This window comes from Chaetodon trifascialis, chromosome 17, assembly GCF_039877785.1.
Source record: "Chaetodon trifascialis isolate fChaTrf1 chromosome 17, fChaTrf1.hap1, whole genome shotgun sequence".
NCBI lineage: Eukaryota > Metazoa > Chordata > Actinopteri > Chaetodontiformes > Chaetodontidae > Chaetodon > Chaetodon trifascialis.
Genome location: NC_092072.1, coordinates 10,746,633 through 10,769,015, shown reverse-complemented (window position 1 = coordinate 10,769,015; position 22,383 = coordinate 10,746,633). Strand labels below are relative to the sequence as shown.

The window sequence follows — 22,383 nt, the reverse complement described above, 5'->3', positions numbered from 1 at the left end:
ACACTAATTCATGTGTGTAACATTCAATAACTTGATTACATGCAATGCTGCATGTTCACGCTGAATAGGCGATCATGCATTTAGCATGAAAAAGGCATGTTTATGCATCACGTTAAGTAGATGTTGCAGTGTGGTTTCCTTGAAATAGTCTGAAACCCGGTTTGCTGAGGGAGTTGATCTGTTTCTTCAGGGTTGTTTACTCCTCTGGTAGTTCCCCCTGTGGGCCTGCCGCACAGACGAAATAAGAAGCCTTGTTTTTTTCTTTCTTTCTTTCTTTCTTTCTTTCTTTCTTTCTTTCTTTCTTTCTTTCTTTCTTTCTTTCTTTCTTTCTTTCTCTCTTTTTTTAAGAAAGGTGGCTGCGTTTTAGAGTTATCATTATGACTTTTTGTGATGGCAGCTGGCTTTGAAAATGCTTGAATTTAAGCATTGCTTCTTTTTTTCTTTTTTTTTTACTTGCTTGCGTTTGTACTAAATGGCACGTTCAATGTCTGTTGTCTAATGCTTCAGTATCTCGTGTGTGCATGTGTGCCCATGTGTGTGCTTGAGGAATTAAAGCAACAGTTACAGCCAGCTAAAAGAGCGAGTATAGCCATATATAGGTCATGAGGCTAAAACAATGGGACAAGCTGTCATGCCCCTTACCAGTCTGGCAGTTGTTCAGCCATAACATGTACTGGAGCGATTTGATTGGCTAAAATGGAGCCAGAAGTATTTATGATTGGATCTCACAAATCACCAGAGTTGGCAATGAGCTTAACAGTAGCTATTACAAACTTCATTTAACATCAAAGCAAATCACTAAGAGTTTCTACAATTGCCATTTGGTCATTGGCTATTTGATTGTAATGTTTTTCTTAGCCTCTCTCACAGCTGCAGTGTGTCTGATTCAGAGTCAGCTTACCGATTGAATGCTAAAGGAAATTAAGATGTTTGTACTAAATCTTTAATGCCTTTCAATATAAATGCTGTCTAGGAAAGTTTTAACCCAAAACCTTGCTTTCAGTAAAATGTGTCGTGTTGTCACTGGCATGTGGGGCAATGTACACCATACACATCAATACATAACAATACACAGTAATTATACCTTGCTATGCAGTAAGAATAAACAGACACACCGTGAGAAGATGCTTCCCCTTCTCCCACCCACCCTCGCCCCCATCTCCAGACACATGGGCCACAAGTTGATGCTTGAATCAGGCCAACTCAGCAGTTTAAGATGGGAGAGGAAGGAAAAGAATGGAGGAGGGTAGGAATGAGCCCTGACTCTTATCCTGATATGAATTGTGTCCTAGAGACTTACTGAAACAATGGGCACTGACAGCTCATGTGGAAATACTCCCACAGACAGTTTTGACATGGTGTGTGCGTACGTGCAAGAGAGAGAGAGAGAGAAGAGCGAGTAGGGATTTGGCTGAAGAGACTAGATGAAGTAAACCACAAATGGAGTCAGTGGGGCAAAGCAGGAGCAGGAAGAACCAAGGATATGTGTCACCACACACAGGAAGTGTTTTGTTATGCTGTGTGGTTGCGTAAGACAGGGTGTTGGTGTTCAGGTGCAGGGGAGGACGGGACTGAAGCCTGTCTGAGCTTGCAAAGGATTTACCCCCTCACACCTGGTGAATGGGGGGCCTCACCTGGAGGCCAGGAAGGGGCTTTTCACTGACCCGTGCTTGTGACTGAATAAAGGTCAATAGGGGCGCTTGCATTAATGGCACACATACCAGTCTCATGCTGAATCCCCTTCAAAGGATTAGGAATGGTGATGTCCCACTGGATCAACAACAGAAGTGGACAAGAAACCCATTTTCAGCCAAAACTAGTGCAAAACGAGCAAAATTTAACACCAATAGTGTGAAACACAGCTTTTCCTGCAGCTGTCAAATTTAAAGGGATAATTTCCTTTATCTCCAAGTTGTAGTGAAAAGGTAGACAAGACGGATGCATGCTGTGCTTTATTCTGAGGAGCAGTGATTACAGTGCCGTCCCTTTCACCTCCACTGAGCGCAATCCCGCAGGCTACGACTTCAGCCATTATCAGTGGTGAAACTGGGCATTCCTGCCGTCATAGAAATAGATATATCTCTATCTGTCCAATCAGCTGATGATAGATAGACTACAATATTAAAAGGCGGTCTGACGGCCTTTAGAGCATGTACTTCTACATATTTCTTATTGAGTCTGCAGAAAGTCCACTTGAGGCAGCTTGTAGACTGCATGAGTTGTGAGTCTGGACTCAAGACATGCAGATTTCTTGGGAACGGGCCCACAAAGTCTGCAAGAGCGGTGACGTCAGAGTGGTGACTTCAGACAGAGAGAGGTGGCTTCATCAGAGCCAAAGTACATCTGATCAGGAAAATGCTGCTGATCTGTGATACCATCCGGACCGTGAGCCGTGTGATCCGTGCCGCTCTGAGTCAGAACTACCATACTGATTTGATGCAAAACAAGGCGCTTTTAACAGCCAGAGCTTCTCAGCAGACAAAGGTGTGTGCGTGACTCTCTGTTTGTCTGCTTGGATTAGGCCAAAAAATGATCTCACTCAGCTTTTGAAGACAACATTTTCTCTGGCCACCTATGAATCGAGTCGAAACGTGATGGATTATTTTTCTTGCCCACAGTGTGAATGAGATGAATGTCTCCAGAGGCGGCTTCATAACAAAGGATCGCTTTTCCTGTGGGTTGATGTAAGACCTTCTCAGCAAGACGTCCTCTGTGAGACAGACTGTCTTGCCCTTTCTCAGTCTCTCTGTTTCGCTGAAGCCCGTAGTTTAATAAAAAGTCAAAACTGGCTCGGAGGCAGTGCGATGGGTCATCAATCATTCCACCTGTTTACAGAAGGAAATTTATCAATTTCCAAGTCTGCTTGTGTGTTTACTTGCTGGCCTGTCTCATTTCCTTACCTGTCTGCTTGCACCAGCATTTCTTGGCCTGTCTGCACTATGTGTCTGTCGGAGAGCGCCAGAGAGATCGTAATCCTCCTCGTGCTTGTTTTCTGTCACCTGTAAAAGATTAGAAAGTGACTTCAGCTCAGGTCAGTGCCAAAGCTCGCGGAGGATGAAGGTGGTGGTTCTAAAATAGGACATTAAAGAGGCCTTCCAGACTTCACAGGTGGTTTTGAAGAACCGAAGTTCAACCTGGGTACAAATAAGATCGTCAAAATGATCAATACTTTTGGACACTAGCCAACATAATGTTTTAGTTATTTGCAGAAGAAGCTGAACAAACATTTTGCTTCTGCAGGTGTACATGTTGAGAATGTCAGTGCTTAAGAAAATAAATGAATAATTTATGCATGTTGGGTTCAGGTTGGTTTTCCGCCAGTTCATTTCAGATCTCCAGACCTCCAAACAGTACTATGGATGGATGGCAAAAGACATTAACGCATGCAAACCAGAAAGCCCAAAAAGTCCACAGATGTCTCATTTTTAAGTTTTTTTTTATTATTATTACTGATGTATGACATTGTGTCAGAGCTGCAGGATTTAGATGTGTCTGTGTCTGTATTTGGCTTCCAAATATTGAAAACACTCTCATATTAGCTAAACATACAGAGCGAGATATGTTCTGGCAAGTCTCAGCGGTTTAGTTCAATTCAGTCTGTTTATACTATATCATAAATGTTTCAGTTCACCCACTCCTCCACAGCAACCACTGCAGTCGTTTTACATGTGGGTTTGGTATTTTTAGCCCTCCCGTATGTCAGTATGGCTACTTTTATGACAGTTCACTGAACCTTTTTGTCGCTATTTAAAGAGCATGAAAAATTTCAACGTTGAATTCATTTTCTTTACTGTAAAACTATCTCAACAAGCTATTGCAAATGAACCATATTGCTGCTTTTCCCTCTCCTGAAGTGAGCCCACATGAATGATATCCACACTGGACTCATAAACATTGTTCTCTTCATTAAGCAATGTGAAGCAAATCCAATTGAGAGCAAATCTTTTTCAGCCTGGGGCTCATTAAACGTTATTTGATGGTCGAAGTGGCTGTGGGCCTGCCAAGCCTGTGTTTTGGTTTGTGAGTGTGTGAAAGGAATTGATCTTAAGCGGCAGTCGTTATTATGTTAGTGGTAGTATCTCGTTTTCTAGTCAAGGATCGGCTGCGTGAAGAAGATGGAAAGAATTATTGGATATCAGGAAACGAGGTGGCATGTTTCCTCATAGATTACACTCATCCTATTGTCTTATCCTTAAGTCTTTCTTTCTCACCACACACACACACACACACACACACACACTTGATCGAACAGAAGGCCAAACAGGTGGCAAGGACACAAGTCCAAGTCTGCTGCTGTGACTTGTATCATCAGGGCACTGTCTGAATCTATTTCACCTGATCCCTGTAAGTGCCTGTAAAATTCATCATATGGTTGTGGGACTTGAGTGTGTTTTAATGTTTACACTTGAGTCTAAGTTGTAATTGTTCTGTGACATGAAAAACCTGTCCGCTGCTTTATAGCTCAGTATATCTGAAGTGAAAGGTCTAAGATTTCCATTAACTTCGTATTCCACTGCGACGTGTATTTATATCTTGGGCACTTTGGTAGTAGTAAGCAGTGAACGCAGCTCGGGTACCTGTGGGCCAGATGGCAGGGGAGACTTCATGGAGCTTAAATCAACAGCATGTGTTTTCTCGGTTGGAAACATGCATATGATCAGCAGAGAGGCAGCTGGATTAAAACCAGAAGCGGTAGTTGGTTATATTCAAGAGAAGGTAGGGAGGAGGCAGGAAGGTTAGTGACCCCCCCAAAAAACAGCACATTTTCTTGGGGGGGTGGGGGTTCTTGATGGAGCAGAGATTGTTCCTTTTGAGAGGTTGGAGGAATGCAAGACCTGTCTGCTCCATGGTTCTCCTCTACCTCGCCCTTTGATGTTCCTCCCTCCCCTTCTCTGCTGTATGACACACACACACACACACACACACACACACACACACACACACTCACACACACACACACACACAAATACAGGTTAATCTCCTTATGCACACACACGCTGTGCCCCACTCCCTTCTCTTTAAATACCTTTCTCATGCTCTTAACCTCTGCTCCCCTCGTGATTTGGCCCAACATCTGCATCTGTATTGATGAAGTTGGTGGTGTGTGTGTGTGTGTGTGTGTGTGTGTGTGTGTGTGTGTGTGTGTGTGTGTGTGTGTGTGTGTGTGTGTGTGTGTGTGTGTGTGTGTGTGTGTGTGTGTGTGTGTGTGTGTGTGTGTGTGTGTGTGTGTACCTGCAGTGAATCTTAAACCTGCAGCTCTCTCCCCGCCCCACCCAACCACACAGGCCGAGCCAGAACAGAGCAGACAAGGCAGCTCCATTTAACTTGTCCCAGATGTGCAGCCCGGCCCCTGTGTGCCGCAGTAACTGCTGGAGAAACGAGCCAGGGAGTGAAGGAATGGATGGGGGGGGGGGGTGCGTGCAAAGTGCTACCAAGCACATACTGTATGCAGAAGTTTTAGAGCTTTGTCTTGTTATATTGGGAGAAGAACTCTTGTTTTACTTGATTCTTTTGCAGGCTCTTTCACCTGAGTCTCACCTGATTCTTGCAGATTTTTCTTTTTAATCCGGGGCTCTCACAGATGATTACACATCTTTGAAGTCAGCTAATAAATTAACATGACAGTCCAGATTCAGGGCCATCTTTTTACCGTCTCTTTCTTTAACGAGCAGTTTAAGAGTTTACATGAAAGTGATTGAAGTTATTCTTGTGTGTATGAACGTGCTAGTGTGTGTATAGTCTCCTGTATGCAGCAGTGCAAGAGGTGTTCAGATCCTAATATTAAAGTGTTAAAGTAGAGCTAAATGAGTATTACGAGCAAGATGAATGTATCAAAAGTAAAAGTACTACTGATGCAGAACGGCTTCTTCTAGTGTTTGTTATTTGATTATTGTTAATGATCCACCAATTTTAATGTTTCATTGCAAAGATATACTGCTTATTTTATATAACATAAAGAAAGTTAATGTGCAACAATGCATTTTAAATGTCTCGTGTTTTGTATGTACAACTAGTAGCAGCTGTCAATAGCTTTCAGATAAATGCAGTTAAGAGATGAAATGTACAACAGCATAAAGGGGAAATACTAAAGTAAAGCACACCAACCTCAGAAATGTACTCTCAAGTACAGCACTTGAGATAAATGTCCTTAGTTACAGGCTTTTCTGTGCACCTAGCTCAACACAGCATGCACAAGATCACAGAAACTTCCAGTAAATTCCTCCCAAAACCTTCAGTGCAGCTGTCGATTCCTAACCACGTAGGTTTATCAAGCTTCTCCAAATTTCCACCCAGACCCTGCCTCAACCACCCCTGCAAGAATGTGAAATATGTTTGCATGTTTAAAAAAAAAAGAGAGAGAGAGTTCTTCTTTATTCTGCCTGGATTCTTTTTCCATGTTAGTGTTAGCTGAACGTCTTGGCAGCAGCCAGCCCCTAAACACACAGATAGACTTCCCGACTGTCTCCAACGGGGAAGAGAGGAGACATCCAAGAATACTGATTGTTTTGGTTCATTCCTTGACATTTCTATGTGTACGTCCCATTGGAAAGGGCCTCCACGTGCGCTTTACATTGACAAATGTGAAAGCTTGACTTGGCAAGTCATGCATCGGCGGAGAAATGCCTGTTTTAGTATTTGCAGCAGCTTATTTACATGGCAGAGGAATGTAGACATTTGCTTTTCAGCTCATTTTTCTGTTTTTTGGATGTGCTTTATGAAACCACTGGAGAGTCATGAAAACCAGCTATTTCTGACCCCACGCTATGAGGAGAAAGCATCTATGAAGCGCTCTGCATTTCATTAAGTTGTGTCTTTTCTAATGCAAGCAGGACAGAAAAATGCAAATGTGGCTAAAGGGGGAACACAGACGCTTACTGTACTGCATTGTGCTGATTCTCCTGCATGGCTGTGCTCTGTCACGTGCTGTTTCATCCCGTTCTACTTTACGCCATATTCCTGGTGGTTTTGAAAGTGAGGCGCTTCCAGCTGCGTGAGTGTGTGTGTGTGTGTGTGTGTGTGTGTGTGTGTGTGTGTGTGTGTGTGTGTGTGTGTGTGTGTGTGTGTGTGTGTGTGTGTGTGTGTGTGTGTGTGTGTGTGTGTGTGTGTGTGTGTGTGTGTGTGTGTGTCTGTCTGTGGGGCCCAGGAATGAAGCCCACTGCCACAGCATCCAGTGACCTAATGCAAAAGGCAGCAGGGTCTAGCACTATTCACCATTCTCTCTTGTGTGCCTCGTCTCTCCCTCTCTCAGTGATTATGGTCTCTCCTGTCACTAAGCACTTTGTCACGCTTGGCTGAAGACCGTGATGGGGGCTGGGGGGTTGTTGGGGTGCAGGAATGTCACTTGTGTAGATGGACTGTAGCTGGATACACTGTAGGACAGAGCAACAGGCCATAGGTCATGGGCTGTAGCTTTAGCGTACAGTACTGAACTTATGAATAAGTGGCTCTCCTGTGACGACTGTTTCTCTAATATGTCACTTTTTTATGAGCTAAAACAGTTTTTAGCGTTGTGAGAAGGCATTTTTTCAGAAAACCCATCATGGTTTGAGATTATTTATTTATCTTAAAAAGTAGGAAACAGCTAGTTTGGCTCCGTCCGTTGGTAACAAAATCAGCCTACCAGCATCTCTAAAGCAAAATTAACACACTCTGTCCCGTTTAATCTGTACAAAACCCCATTAATCTGGTGTTTTATGGGGTATTTTTTGTCAGACTGTTCCTGGACTTGACAATACAGTGTTCTTTGGATGTTTTGGTGTTACTGCTGTAGTAGCTTATATTGCTTGTATGAAGCAGACTGAAAGGATTGTGTGTTTGTCGGTTCCTCAGCTGGACTGCGAGTGTCTGGGTCACATCACTGGGTAAAAATATCATTACGAGGAGGTCACACCCCTGAGGGGCCACCACTGAAGCTGTTAGCAGGGTGTTGATGTTGTCGCCTCTACCCAAAGTCTCACATGCATGCGATAACACGGATAAAGTTATGTTTTAAAATCAGAAATAATGAAAAGTCTTGGGAACGATATTAGAGCCTGGCTGATACCATTTTATTGGAGCTTTTTGTCAAGATGTATGCGGCATGTTCCTCCAAGCACAAAGGTTTCCATTCATACTGACTAACATGTCCATGTGCAGCGACACGCAGGCACTGTGCATTCACACATGCTGGCACTGTACACATAAATCACACACAAACACTGACAACTCATCAAGACTGATCATGAACTCTGGCTGTTGTTCCCACAGCTGGTTGTGTTTTTCCCCCATCCTCATAATGTTCTTTGCTAACACAGGTAAAAGTAGTTAGCATGGCGTGCCAGCTTTCACAAAGCCCTGTGTGAAATATCACACATGAAGCCGGCCCCAAACACCTTTTCAAACGCTATTAGTCTGAACTGCTCAGTGATTGTGGTGCCGCTCAGGGGAACCAAAAGCATTCCAGTTGTGTTTTGGCTGCGCTGTTGCATATTCATTTGTATAAAGCCAGGAGCTAAAGTTTGAGCTTATAATAGTCCACCTTTTACACACACATCATCCAAATTCCTTGTTGGTGAATTTCCTCCTACCATTTGACTCACATTGCCTCATGTGTAAAATTACTCAAGCATAAGAAGGATTTGAAGCTCTTTGTCGATGTAGAGGTGTTTTTGTTTTGGTTCATTTCCATCGTCTCCTCAGTCTCCGCTTACAGTTGTGTCGAGCCGGTAGTAAGTGTCAGAAGACCTGCCAGAAACAAGTGTGCAGAGAGGCCCTAATGGTTGATCATAAAACTCTTTAGATTCCTGTCTTTTATGGGAGATGGTGGAAAAGCAGTAGGACTTTAAAAGGCCTTCTCTTCTTCTCACAGCTTTGGTTAACTAGAGGTGGGCTTCAATGGAACAAAGACTATTTTTCCTCTTTTTCCTTTGCTTTGTAAGCACACGAACAGCATGAGGCATTCAATAGTGACTGAGAACCAGACACAAACTCGCCAGCTGGCTTCTAATTGGTCTGTTCTTTTTCCTCCCCAGTGCAACAAAACGTTTCAGGATTCATTTCTATGATTGTCAAGTAGTTCTCGGTTTTCATTCAAGTTAGCGCTGAGTGTGGCTGTGAAAAAGATCAGCAGTGTGCCAGTGATGGGTCGCGTTACTTAAACAGTTTCACGGCAAGCCTGAAATAGCCAGTTGCTTCGGTTCAACGTCGCCCACGCCTGTCTTGAGAAGTTATGCAGGTCTTCAACCTGCTCGGACGTATCTCCAAACACATTTACCACCGCATTCCTTGAGTCTCCTGCACGCACACTCCTCACTCACACACACACGTGCAGAGTCACACACATCAGCAAAGAGCAGGAGTCACCCAGGATCCAGCTTTCCACCTCTGACCTCTTCCCCCTGACCTTGTGTGGGTTGTCGGTTGGAGCCACATTAAGTGGTGTTGCTTGGAGAATTTAGATTTACACTGAAAGATGGCAATGTGGACATTTCTGACCAGCTTTCTCTATCCACCAAGCTGTGTGGGGGCTCTCATATTGTCCCTCCTGATACTCTTTACCACAGATGTTTAATGTTACTTAAGTGAATGAATGTTTTTTCCATCCCCGTCAGCATTTAGCTTCACTGTTAGCTGCATCGCGAGTGGAATTCCCTGACCTTAAATGTTCAGGGTAAATGCAGACAGCTGGTACGTGATGTATCCTCCGTGTGCTGTTAGATTGTGTATAAATTGTCATTTTATACTTGCTCACATACTCGAAATGACATTTAAGAGTAAATAAGGTTGTGGAAGTGTTGAGTAACAGCTAATTGGAACACCAAGCTTTTCTAACAGGCTTTGATCTGAGGTGCTGTTTCGCCTGGAAATGCCTGGCAGTGACCCGACAGTCTTTGATTTACGGGTTCACATTGGCTTACCCATCATGCCTCAGTGTAGCAGGGATTAGGTTTGTCAGGAGTTGTTACGATAACCTTTGTGTGATCGGCTGGAACGTGCTCACTTAGTTTAGCTCTGTGTGTGTGTGTGTGTGTGTGTGTGTGTGTGTGTGTGTGTGTGTGTGTGTGTGTGTGTGTGTGTGTGTGTCGGACAGGATTGAGTTCAGACTATAAAGCTGTGACACCTGATAGTTTATAATTTCTCAGCTTCTTTCAAGTCATCAGTGACCTTTTTGAGATTGGACTCGTTTAGAAACGCCCGTTTTTATCCGTAATTTAGCTCAAACTCAGCAGTAAACATGCACACAGTTTCTACTACAGGGTGTGTTCAACGGGTTTTTTCCCCTCTCACAGTAGCAGAGAACGTAATGTTTAGTTTTGCAATGGAAAAAGTCTTTTCAGTTTGATGAATGCACTGATCCTGAATATCACACAGCAGGCCTGCAGACAGACAGAGAGAGACAGAGTTTTGCAGTCTGGTTCTATGACTCAGCATCTTAATTTATTTGGCTGATTTGCCAGATGCTATAATCTCAAGATGCTCCAGTGGTTCTGCTTAATCATTGTAGCTTCAGCCGTGCTTGTGATGGAAGGAACAGTGCAACAACTCGATTACTCTGTTAAAGATCTGGTGAAAAATGAAAAATCACACAGTGACAACTTTGGATTGCTGGTTTTGTCCAGTCCAAATCAAAAAGAGAAAAATATTTAATTTACTACCTTGAAAGACAAAGCAACTAGGTCTCACATTTGAGAAGCTGGAACCAGAGAATATGTTGCATTTATTGATCGGAAAAGGGCTGAAACAATCAATCAAATTACCAAAATAGTTGCAGATTCAACTCAATTCAGTTAATTTAATTCCATCTCTAGCTGACTTAAAGGTCCAATGTGTTTAAAGGTTATATGTGTCATATTTCTGCTTACCTGAGACATAAAGGTTAAGGGTAAATTAAGGGTTTGCTGATTATAGACTCACAGTGTACGTACTTCACCTGCAGCTGCTCTCGTCATTGTTCAGTGATCTTCCTCACTTGGCTCGCATTCACATTCTTCCAGGAACTATGTGACACTACTGGATGTTTGGTAATTATCTAGATGAGTACATGAGACTTTAATTTTTAGTTAGTCAAACAGCAATCAGTACAAAGTCCGCACCTGTGCGATTATATTAGACACTGTGTGTGATGGTCCGACAGATCAGTTGGCGTTCGGACAAAAATTTAAACGTGATGTTCTGGTTCAGGTCGTGTTCGGTCACGTCAGCTGGGCTACTCGACATGGTGCTTTCAAGTTGTTTTATAACAAAAGCTGTTGGATATTTAAAATGTAAAAAGCATGGGGCTGTGATGAATGGGAATCCAGCCTTGCAGCGACATGTGGACAGAGGGTGCACAATGCAGGCTGAACAATTGTGTGACGGATTAAGACAAACTCTTTGCTTCAGCTTACATTAGCTGCATCGGGCTCGGCTCAGGTTCTGAGAGAAAAGCGCGACCCGCGCCGCACTCTGGATTGTATCCGCTGGTTTACTCTGGGCTTGTGCTAGTTTTCTGCTCACTGTGATTCACTTTTGAGCTGCTGGTCTTACTTTTAGAAAGAGAAAGGGAAGGGAAGCAATCTGTATTTTTATTTATTATTGTTTTTAGTCTCATTTTTAAAGAATAAAGGACATCAGCGAGACAGAATTTAGACACAGACGCTTTAAAAAGTAGTGCCTCCAGTGAATTGAGATCAGCGTAATCAGCACAAGGTGCCCCAAACCCCAGATTTAACCCCTGCTTAGCTCAACTTCAGTCTTCCTTCTTCAGCTATCGCCCTAGGCCAAATGAAACTCACCCCATGTCTTTGTAGGTTTCTTTAAACAAATTACACAAACATGGGCTTCTTATGGGATTTTGCAGAACAGCTGTGAGGCATTAGAAATGGAAAGCATAATTATAGTTGTACACATAGGATTTCTGACTGAAAGATCTTCTGTCCCACTAAATACACTGGTGATGTGATGCGGCGTTGGTTTCAGACTGAGGTGAGGGTGTGGACGGTGGAGGGTGTTACACCATAGACCTGTAATGAGACTCTGCAGCAATTCCCCTCCAACATGGATCCCATCGAGCAGACTTGCACTTGTGGCAGAAATTCCAGCCCTGTAGCAGATGCCTTGTCTGGATTCAATCACATCAGCCCCTGCCACGACATACATAGAAAACTCAGAATACCACACACTTTAGGTTTGATAATACTCATTTTAAAGCAGCTGAAGGAGATAAGAGGCAGTTTCTTTATCTGGTCTAACATGCTTTTGGCAGGGCAGTTTGGCTGAGTCTGTGAGCTCTTGACGGCTTTGTTTCATGCTGAGCCAAGAGATGTCAATCCACTGCTTCACTCATTTATCATTTTTATTTTTCCCCCAATTTAGTCACCACCACTTCCCCATGTGTGCTGAGGCTGGCGTCACTGCTGACACCCTCAAAAGCTGCTTCCTCCCTCCTGACAGCGAGGGCTGGCACTGAATTTCACACTGTTAGCTCCCAGAGCCTTCATTTCTGAAGCTGGAGTAAAACATGCTGCTTAGTCAACATTCTGCTCCGGAGCAGCGGGAGGAGGTGGTGGAAGAAGAAAACATATATTAATGATGAGTCAGCAATGCATAGGGAGTCGTATGGCAGACGTCCACGCTGCTCTGAGGCTGGAGGGACAACCGGCCAGCTGGCTCTGCTCAGAGACTCCGTATTTGTTTCAGCGCTCCCTCCTTCCGCAGGGCACTTTGAAGACGGGGCCAAAAATTACAGTGTGCTCACTCACAAAAATTTCAGAAAGCAGGTGTCCCAAACAGTAGGGCAAAGATGACGCATTGCTGTTGCCATGGCAGTGCAGGAGCTGATGCTCCCGCCTGGGGACCCTCGCTTCTTATCACATCAGGCTTTGCTGTGTCCAGGTTTCCTGTCTTCCTGAGGAGGGAAGATTAGAGAGCTATCAAGTTATTATTGTTTTCATCATGCAGCACACTCTGCTCTTTCTCACTGTCCCACACTGTGTCAGAGCCGCCTCTCAACAGGCACATTCAGGCATTCTTTCTCAAGTTTGAGTTCACAGACTATACTATTTGTCAGTCCTCCCGCCTTTGTTTTATTTTATCTAAGCCAGTGCGTGAGCATGTTTGGCAGCGGCTGTGTTGTTCTGAAGAAGCCACTCTTCATTGCGAGGGTGATCTAGTCCTCCTATGAAGGTTTTCATTGTTTTATTGATTGCTCTAAATCTCTGGCTGGAAACATCCTGCTTCAAGTGAGATTACCAAACTCCTCTTCCCTCACAGCTCATTCTTTCCACATTGGATTATATCCTTTGTGGTCTCCTACAAGTTCAGCTAGTGGAGTTTCATGTTTTCGCACTGAAGATGTAGTGCATGTATGTGTACTGTGTGTCTGGGTGCAGAAATGAACACTGGGAATCTCTACAGCTGCTGTCTGGTAGCAGAAGGGTGGTTCACCTCTGTCAGCACAGGCAGGAATGCTGTGCACACTCAGCGTTTTATACGAACATGCACACAGAGAGAGTCTCAGTACAAGCAGTATGTGAATCCACATGACATGCTAAGATGTCATATTTATGTTGGAAACGTTGGCTTCATACTAACCTCAGTTGTAGACCAGCAAGCACTCGGGCCTTCCTTATGGCTTCAGTAATAAGAACTGTGTTATGTCACATATGGAGTAAAATCTGTATAAATGATTAGCAGCTTGTTCACAGGAAAAGTATTTTCAGGCACATCTGTGCATAGTTTGAACAAAGGTTTTTGAGTTTGTAGGGCAGGTGGTTTGATTTAAAGGCAAAGACCGTAGAGTGTTCATGTACAGGTTTTGCAGTTTCCAGGATGGAAACTTTTTCTTTTGTCAGTTTTTTTAACTTTCTCAATCTTTAGGTACTCTGGTTTTTCCTTTTTTGCCTGTTGTATTTAACATTTGGGGTGCACATGGAAGAAGAAATGTTTTCAACCTGTGTGAAGAATGATGAAATCTGAGTACTAAACGTAATTTCTAACACTTTCTGTTTTTCTGTCTCCCCTTTTTTCCTTGCAGAAGAGGTCGACTATGCTAACTTTGGCACCAACACAATAACTCGTAAGAAGAAGGCGGTGGTCGCGCTGCGCAACAATGACGTCAACCGCAAGCGGCCACACATCCGCATCGGCATGCCCCAGGACTTCCGGCCCGTCTCCTCCATCATTGATGTAGACATCCTACCTGAATCTCACCGCCGTGTCCGACTGTATCGCCACGGCTCGGACAAACCCCTGGGCTTTTACATCCGCGATGGAACCAGCGTGCGGGTGACGCCACATGGGCTAGAGAAAGTCCCCGGTATCTTCATATCTCGGCTGGTGCCTGGAGGGTTGGCGGAGAGCACCGGGCTGCTGGCGGTGAATGATGAGGTGCTGGAGGTGAACGGCATCGAGGTGACTGGAAAGTCCTTAGATCAGGTAACGGATATGATGATCGCCAACAGCCACAACCTGATTGTGACAGTCAAGCCAGTGAACCAGCGCAATAATGTGGTCCGCAGCAGCAGGATCTCTGGGAGCTCAGGCCAGTCGTCTGACAGCAGCGGGTCGACTGGTTACCCAATTTTGTCAGTGTCCTCAGTGGGGGTGATGTCCTCTGGAGCACATGGGTACCAAGACGACCTGGAGAGCGACGAAGAGACAGATATCGTCATCGAGAGCAGCCTCAAGCGGCCGTCTCAGAGGTCCAATGCTTCCCTGGCGTCCAGTGCATCTCGCACACACCATCCGACGCCAACAACAGTTTCAGGCCCTGCGGCACCTCCAAGCCCTCCCACACGTCCTTCATCAGTTGTCTCCACTGCCTCCTTCCACTCCCAGCCGAGCCTCAACGGAGGGTCCCATCACCACCAACACAGCAGCCTCAGCTACCAGCTCCACAGAGACCTGAACCTTCAGCACAACCCGCACCAGCAGTCACAGCACCGTCACCACCACGTACAGCCCCCACATCACAGCAGCAACCCAGCCCTCCGCCACAGCAACGGCAGCCTGCACAAAATCCTCAGTTCCATGAAAACGGACCCACGACACAGTCTTGCACTGCCCAGAGGAGGTGTGGAGGAGGATGGCACTGTCATCACCCTATAATACTTACAAACACACACAGAAACATCCCAACTGCTCAGAGACTAAAACTGGAACACCAGGCCAGATAGATATGAGCACGAGTGTTTGGCCGGATACTAATTTTGAAACTTCTGTTTGTTTTTTACAAGATAATTGATAACAGGAAGTTACAAGCCAGGAAACAAGGAAAACGTATTGTATATATTTCCTGTATTTTTTAAGTTGTCTTTGTCTTACATCAAAAGATTTGTACGTATGTATGTAATAAGCATCAGAACAAACTGTTTTTAGGTGTCCACTGTATCCTAGAGTTCTGAATGTGCCTACAGCCTAATATCTTTTGTTAGTGACCACTTTTATTAAGATCCTTTTCATTCTTATTACCGGGACCAACTTGGGGTTGCTTATGGATGTTTTTAAAGAGTAAATCTATATTTCTTATATTCTGATAAATGCTGTGTAGAGTATGATTTTTTTTTTAATAGTTCTTTTATGCATTGATGATTGTGATCAAATCCTTGTATCTGTTCCAATAAATTATTCTGTCTCACAATTTTACAAACTAGAAATGTGATGTTTGGTTGAGCCGTTGTGTTTCTGATTTCCTAATTTGGACAATTAGAATTGTGTTGAAGCTGCTGTCATTTGAATAGTCACGACTAATGTTTTTTACCACTCATGAGCAAAACTATTTTCTCTTGGAGTTAGGTTTTTTAGGATTTAAGGTCATCAGTGGCATATAATGACTTGTAAAGAAAGAAAAGCCAAAAACTCTTCAGTCAAAGGGCTGAAAGTGAACAGAAATGTTTAACTGACAGACATTTTTGTTTGTGTGATTCATTTGTCCTTCGTTTAACCTCAATTTAAATCCTCAATTTCACCACTTAAGTCTCTCAGTTGTGGGAGCTTCGATCAGCTGTAACTTAATTTGTTTCACCAAACTTGTTGAGTAAAGAAAAGTTTTGTCTTCTAAACACACGGTGCATGCATGACGCCTTGATAGGAAAACACTGGCCAAACAAAGACAGTGTGATATGCAGTCAACTGGGTTTTAGGGGGTAAAATACATATAATGACACAAAACATCAAGTTTTGGTTTCAGCCCCTCAGCCAAAACTCTGAAGCTCTCCTCTAGACTCACTGCTGACAGTCAGCAAAGCAAATCATTCTGACAGAGCATTTCTTCCCCAACAGCAGCGTCTCTAGACGAGGAATGCATAACCACAAACCATGCCGTAAGGGGCGTGAGACTACTGGTAGTGTTATTACCATTCCGCAGCTAAAGTAAAACCATGAAGATGTTTTCAGCCGCAGTCGTTACAGCACACTAGTTAAAACCACGCTGATTACTGAGACCATGATTATTCACAGATGATGAACAATTAAGTGCACTTTAGTGCACTTTTCATTGTCACTCCAGTCATTTAAATCTGCAGCTTAGTCTGGTTGAGGAGGAGGACACATAGGTCAATTTTCATCACAAAATGGTTTGGTGTATACATCACAGAGTGAAGCTGAGCCTTCTGGAGGTTGAATTTCTTTTTTCTGATACAAGTCTTTATCATCCTCTGGCTGTTGGCCACAGCTGACAGATTCAACACGGACATGTGGCAGGAATGCAGCTGTGTCCTGGGTCAGGAGGCCCTTCAGCAGCAGAACACTCCTTCCACCTCTCTGCTAATGAAGGTTTGTGTGCTGTGTTTATTGAAGATGCCATACTGCTAAAACAGCTAATAGATCATTGACTCCCAGCTGATCAGCTTTGGCTGCACCTCTCACCCTGCATGTCACACAAGTAGTCTTTGCTATCACTGCCTTTAACACTGATTTTCATGGGCAACCTTCATATGAATGATGAAAGTATCAGAAGACATGCACATGCATGTTAGTAGCTCCTTGTAGATGGAGAAAGCTTAAGCAATAATGTGTGACACACACGCTCGGCTTGCAATTTTGTGACTCTTGTAGACTGATTAGAGCTGACAGTCTTGTCAAAGTTTGAATAAAATAAAATGAAAATAGGGACATTCAAATTTCAACATGCAAAAAAACCTCAAAGATCAGTGTAATGCCGCCATTGAGATTCTTCTACCTGACTACGTCCAGATATACATTTTACTTTGAGGGGAATTCATTGCTGTCTCATCACTCCAAATAAACTGATATGAAAGCTATTCCATTCTTTTCGATATTTTGTATTTTAAAGGGGTGATAAACCATTTTAACCACTGTCATAGTCCATGCCTCTACAGCAGACCTCTGCAAAGCACCGGGGTCCCCTGTCATGCGGGAATTCTGATTGCCATCTGCTGGCCGAGGTTGGAACAACATGGTATCTCACGAAATGTAGGCAATAGGAAGAGTCCTCAGTTATTTTTGGTTGACAGAGGAAGCCCGCAAATTATGAGTTTTAATTTGTTTTTTGTTTTTTTTTGCGCACTATCAGATAAATTATCATGATGTTGTGCCTTTCCTGTTTCGAAAGTGTATTTTTCCCCATATTATTTGTGTGGCATCTCTTTTGGCACCCTATAAATAACGCCTGTCCCCACCATCTATTCACTATAACGCTTTACATCAAGCCAGTTTTTGATTACACAGCCCAGTCGCAGATTTGTGTCAGTGTTTGTGGTTATCTTTCTGTGTCTGGAAAAGTGTCTTTTGTTTTTTACTTCAATTATACATATCCTTAGCATTTGCACTATAGTAAAGGGGGCTCAAAAGAAAAGGTGGAGTTTTCAGCACTTTATTGTGCGCTGCACTGTTTTGACCCTCGTGAGCTACCATCGGCAGCCCAACACACGTGATCTAGTCAGTTGACAAGGCAAAACACGGCAGTGACGTTAGATGAGAAAGACAGGCGACATGGACCATCACCGAGTAGACAGGGTAGGCCTGCTGTCTCCCCTGGAGGAGTCCAGCGCTGAGATAAGCAGAGACAGCGGCATTGTTTCCCAGAGTGCGAGCAGTCTGTCCATGGTGAGCGAAATCCTCAGCAGCGGCACTGTGTCGCAGAGCCCCAGCTTTGGCGCAGCAGCTAACGTTATCCCTCGAAGCCCGAGTCTCAACGAAGCAGCGGAGCCCGAGACAGCCGACCAGCACTACCCGGAGGAGGACGACGAAGTCCTGAGACACACCGCCCTCAGCTACTCCTCCTACATCAGGGCGACAGCTGCAGAAGAGGTCTGTGCTGAGGGCTTTTAACACCAGAGAGCCACCACTTCGTGTAAAGCAGCGTAACGTTACGTACAAACTAGCTGAGTGAACGTTAGCTCTTTGTTTATGAAGTAGCGTAGCGCGCACTTGTAACGTCATTATCGCATCATGTGTGGCTAATAAACGTCTCAACTAACGAGCACTGCAGTTCTGGACCGACGGCCAAGTGGTTGCTAAGCGACACTGAGGTAGTGACATAATTGGTGTGGTGTCACTGGTTCCTGGTTTACCGTGACAACACCTATACTGGTTTCCTGGAGATATTTTATGGCAGAAATTGTTTTGCAAATTACAAATAAGTGGCATGTCTTGTGATTCTTGACTATAGTCAACACTGGATAGTCCCAAGTCAAGTCCAGGCCCTAAAGTTTGTGTTTTTTTTGTCCTAAACCAGCTGTAGTGCACCAAATTTAAAGCCATTAAAAATGTAAATGTATGGGTTGTATAATACAATTCTAAATACAAGTCTAAAGTAATCAGATTCATAACTCAAGACTGACTTACTTAAATCCAGGTCATGTGACACCAGTCCACACCTCTTGTTTTCCAAGTTTACAAGTGTAAGCCCTTTGTGCATTCAAATAAAACAAATTCAGGAAAGGAATGGAGTCAGTTAATAACAATGTCAACACCAAAAAGGTCACCTGTCTTCAGTTTAGAGAGACAGCTGTCTATATTTGTATTTCTTAAGCTTTACTTATGATGGCTGACCAGATTGCTGTCACTCCTCTGGTAATTTATCAAGAGGCTGGGCTAGTGAGCTGGCTCTGTAGGAAGACAAAGGGCCCTGTGTTTTGGCCCAGTGGCCCTTGCTGACTCCATTTAAAAACATGTTACAGAATTCCAGCTGTAAGCAGTGTGTTGGACTTAATTTGTAGTGCACAGACACACACATAGGTCCAAGGCAGGCTCAGTTCATTTGATGTAGTTTCAGTTTCTGCACAGTTTGTGTCCATAACATTTTCACAGCTACAGTGATTTTTCCTCTAGGTCCTGTGTTTGGAGAAGAGCTTGGAAGAAATGCTGACAAGAGTAGATGAGTTTGTTGGAATGTTGGATATGGTGAGCTAAGTTTGGCTAAGACTCCATAAAGGATTATGCATGCACTGTGTCTCATTTTTATTGAATTGCTTGCTTATTTGTCTCTGGCATGCTTTTGTGTTTTTCTTCCAGATTCGTAATGATACCTCCCAGATAGTGAATGAAAACCTACCTCAAATCCAACAGAAGTCTGACGAAATGAGGCAAATATACAGAAGAATTGATAAGTTGGAGGTAGGTGATCATTTTAACATTGCAGAGCTGATGGATTACTACTACTTTAAAGAAAATGTTTACTTTTTTGTTTTTGTAATGCAGGCTTGATCTCTTGAATGGTATCTTTTGACCAAAGCAGTCTGCAAACTATGCTAGCAGGGATTCTGCAATGAATGTACTACGAAATCTATGATAGTAGATTTAATGTGATGTAAACAGTATCTGTGTAGTTTTATTCACAATTAACTTAGAGCAGAAAAGAGCAGAAACTTGGAGAGATATTATCTTCATTGGCAATAACAGAAGCAAACACTGGCAAAGGTGTGCAGTATGTTACTGTTTTTTAATCTTAGTTCCTATTTTGTTAGTACCCATTGATTTATTGGATTCACCAGTGTTTTCTTATTTTTGCTCTTCTCTTAAGAGAAAATTTTAGGTGTTTGAGAGCACTCTTACCAAGATAAGAAGAAAAAAAACCTTGTTTTCACAGTCCACAAATTGTTTGTTCAATTAAAGGAAACATAACTCTAGGAGCATTGGATATCTTATTAGCAAATTTAGACAGATTAGATAGATTCCAATAATAGTTTCTAACTTTTATACCACACGAGGGCGTACTTCACCTTTGTGGTTCAGAAAATCTATTGCACACAAAGGAAGAAGCAGTGGGAAATGGTGAGGCAAGATGAAAAGGGTAAAACATTGTCCAGCTTGGGAGCATGACACCATAAAAGAGGATAAGACTCAATGTAAATATTGTGACACCGTCTTAGAATACAGCTTCAGTACAATGTTAATATTGTACCACCTAAAAAGTCAATACCCGACAGTTGCAGTGCGAGTCGAAAGTGGAACCTGCAAATTATTTGTCTGCAACAATAAACAAATGCTTGCATGGGCTTGTGAAACCTTTAGTTTTATATTAACATGATGGTGAATTGTCTTGCATAACATTTGTCTCCAGTAAATTAAAGAGAATCTCCATTTATTACCTTGTCGCAGTAATAATCTGGTGTGCCCACAGGCCTTCGTAAAGATGGTGGGAGCCAATGTCAGTGCGATGGAGGAGCAGGTCACACAGGCAGAGGGAGAACTAGGAACACTACCGGGTGCTTTGAAGAAGATCCTCCGCACAATGACTGTCCCAGGCTTCTTAAACGTGAGAGTACCTGTGAATTTTATGTGTTCTCATAATGAGACTCATTAAATAACCAGTGAATAATACTCTGAGCAGTGTTTTGTGCTGCAGAGTTGAACAGAGACCCTTTTCCAATAAGCACTGAAGATCCTGCACAGCAGTTGTTGCAGTTGTACTGCAGGCAGTGCTATTTAATAACTAGGATTCATTTTGTGTCTGTTTGCTCACAGAAACCGGCCAGCCCAAAAAGACCAGCACCACATCAGCAGCAAGAGATCCCCAGTGTGTTCCGGACAGATGACTACTTCACTTCACAGCCAGAGCAGTGACACGCCAGAACACTTAACACATAACTTGGTTCTAACCTCAGAGGCCTGTTGGGTGAAACTGCGGAGACAACTTTTACTGCCATCCATTGCAGGAGGATTTATTGGTGCAGTGGCCTCAACAAAGCAATAGTAGCCTTTCTGAACAAGTCACTGGAAGTCAAGTGCGTGAAGACATTCTGCATTTTTGAGTGTCATTCTCCTGGCAGCAACAAGCACTGAACTGTAGCTAAATGATTTTAAAAGTGCCTAAATGGGTCTTATTTCTGTCAGTCTTGTTTTCACTATTTGTGAAGAAAACAGTTTCACATGTTGGACTTGTGACAGGTCAGGAGGACAAAGTCATCCCAGTTGCCAATAGGACACTGTAAAGAAGGTACACCAGGAGGAGCTGTAATACTGTATTACATGAAGAGTTAACCCAGCTTTTTATAAATTACCTTCCTGTCACTGGTGTTTGTAAAGACCTGCACGCTGTTATGAATTAATCTGTATTTCTAATGTCCAGTCACTTTCCCCAAGCAATATTGATCTCATCCAGTTAAGAATTTAGTGTCTTCCATTTCAGAATATTTCACTTTATTGTGAGCCTGATGTTACCGGCTATGTATGACAGTTACCTCATCGATATGGGGCTACATCTTTGATGGCACTTTTTAAAAAAAAAGCACACCTATAGATGAGGTGGGAGTTGTGATAGCTTCTCAAGTCAGACTATCTGGTGAATCAAAATTTGGGCCAGCTATGAGTAAGTTTTACAATAATAACTGGAGGAATCTTGGGGTAGAGATGCGATGCGTCCCTTACCCATGCAACAAGGTTTAAAATCAACATTTTTTACAGCTGTGATTCATTATTTGCCAAAAATGTTTAGAAATAAAGATGTTTCATTTACAGGTTGATTTTTGTTTACGTTTTTAAAAGAACCATTAAAGATTTATGAGACAGGTTGTTTTGCATGTCACATTATTATTTGTCCATAATATTGGACATAATGTCTTTTATTTTCAGTTTAGCTCCCTTGATGATGTCATTTTTTAAGCAGACCGTTTCCTCATACGAACCTTTACTGGCGCTATCAGGCCTGGTGTCTGGTATCTCTTGGTGTTGTTTCCGGCATGGATATGGTAGGAGGCATAGACATAATATACGTAGACGCCTCATTGACTGACGCTTTCTATTGGAGCTGACGTTCAGCGCGGCCGCCATCTTGGATGGGTCTCCCATGCGTCCCCAGTGCATTAAGCGCCGGTGTGTGATGTCTGTCTCTAGGCAACCGTGACAGCAACACACGCAGGCAGCAGACACACGACCGGGGTCCTGCGTAGATCCCCTCACAGATCCTGCTGGCCTTAGTATTTCCTGTGTTTTATTTTGTTCATTATTGTTAGATTTAGTGTT

General features: G+C 43.3%; 2 protein-coding genes across 2 annotated transcripts in view; both read left to right on the top strand.

Moving 5' to 3' along the window:
- pard6gb (par-6 family cell polarity regulator gamma b) overlaps positions 1–15,608 on the top strand; it is a 33,072-nt gene extending 17,464 nt beyond the window's left edge. Inside the window, exon 3 of the mRNA XM_070984425.1 lies at positions 13,994–15,608. Coding sequence (XP_070840526.1) covers positions 13,994–15,066 — 1,073 coding nt within the window. The 3' untranslated portion in view covers positions 15,067–15,608. The remainder of the gene's footprint in view (positions 1–13,993) is intronic.
- A 2,263-nt stretch (positions 15,609–17,871) lies between these two features.
- On the top strand, positions 17,872–21,929 carry bloc1s4 (biogenesis of lysosomal organelles complex-1, subunit 4, cappuccino). Its single transcript, XM_070984426.1, has 5 exons — positions 17,872–18,228; positions 19,252–19,323; positions 19,435–19,536; positions 20,543–20,677; positions 20,887–21,929. Exons 1-5 carry the CDS (start codon positions 17,893–17,895, stop codon positions 20,983–20,985), a joined length of 744 nt encoding a protein of 247 aa, XP_070840527.1. The 5' UTR covers positions 17,872–17,892; the 3' UTR covers positions 20,986–21,929.
- The last annotated feature ends 454 nt before the right edge of the window (positions 21,930–22,383 follow it).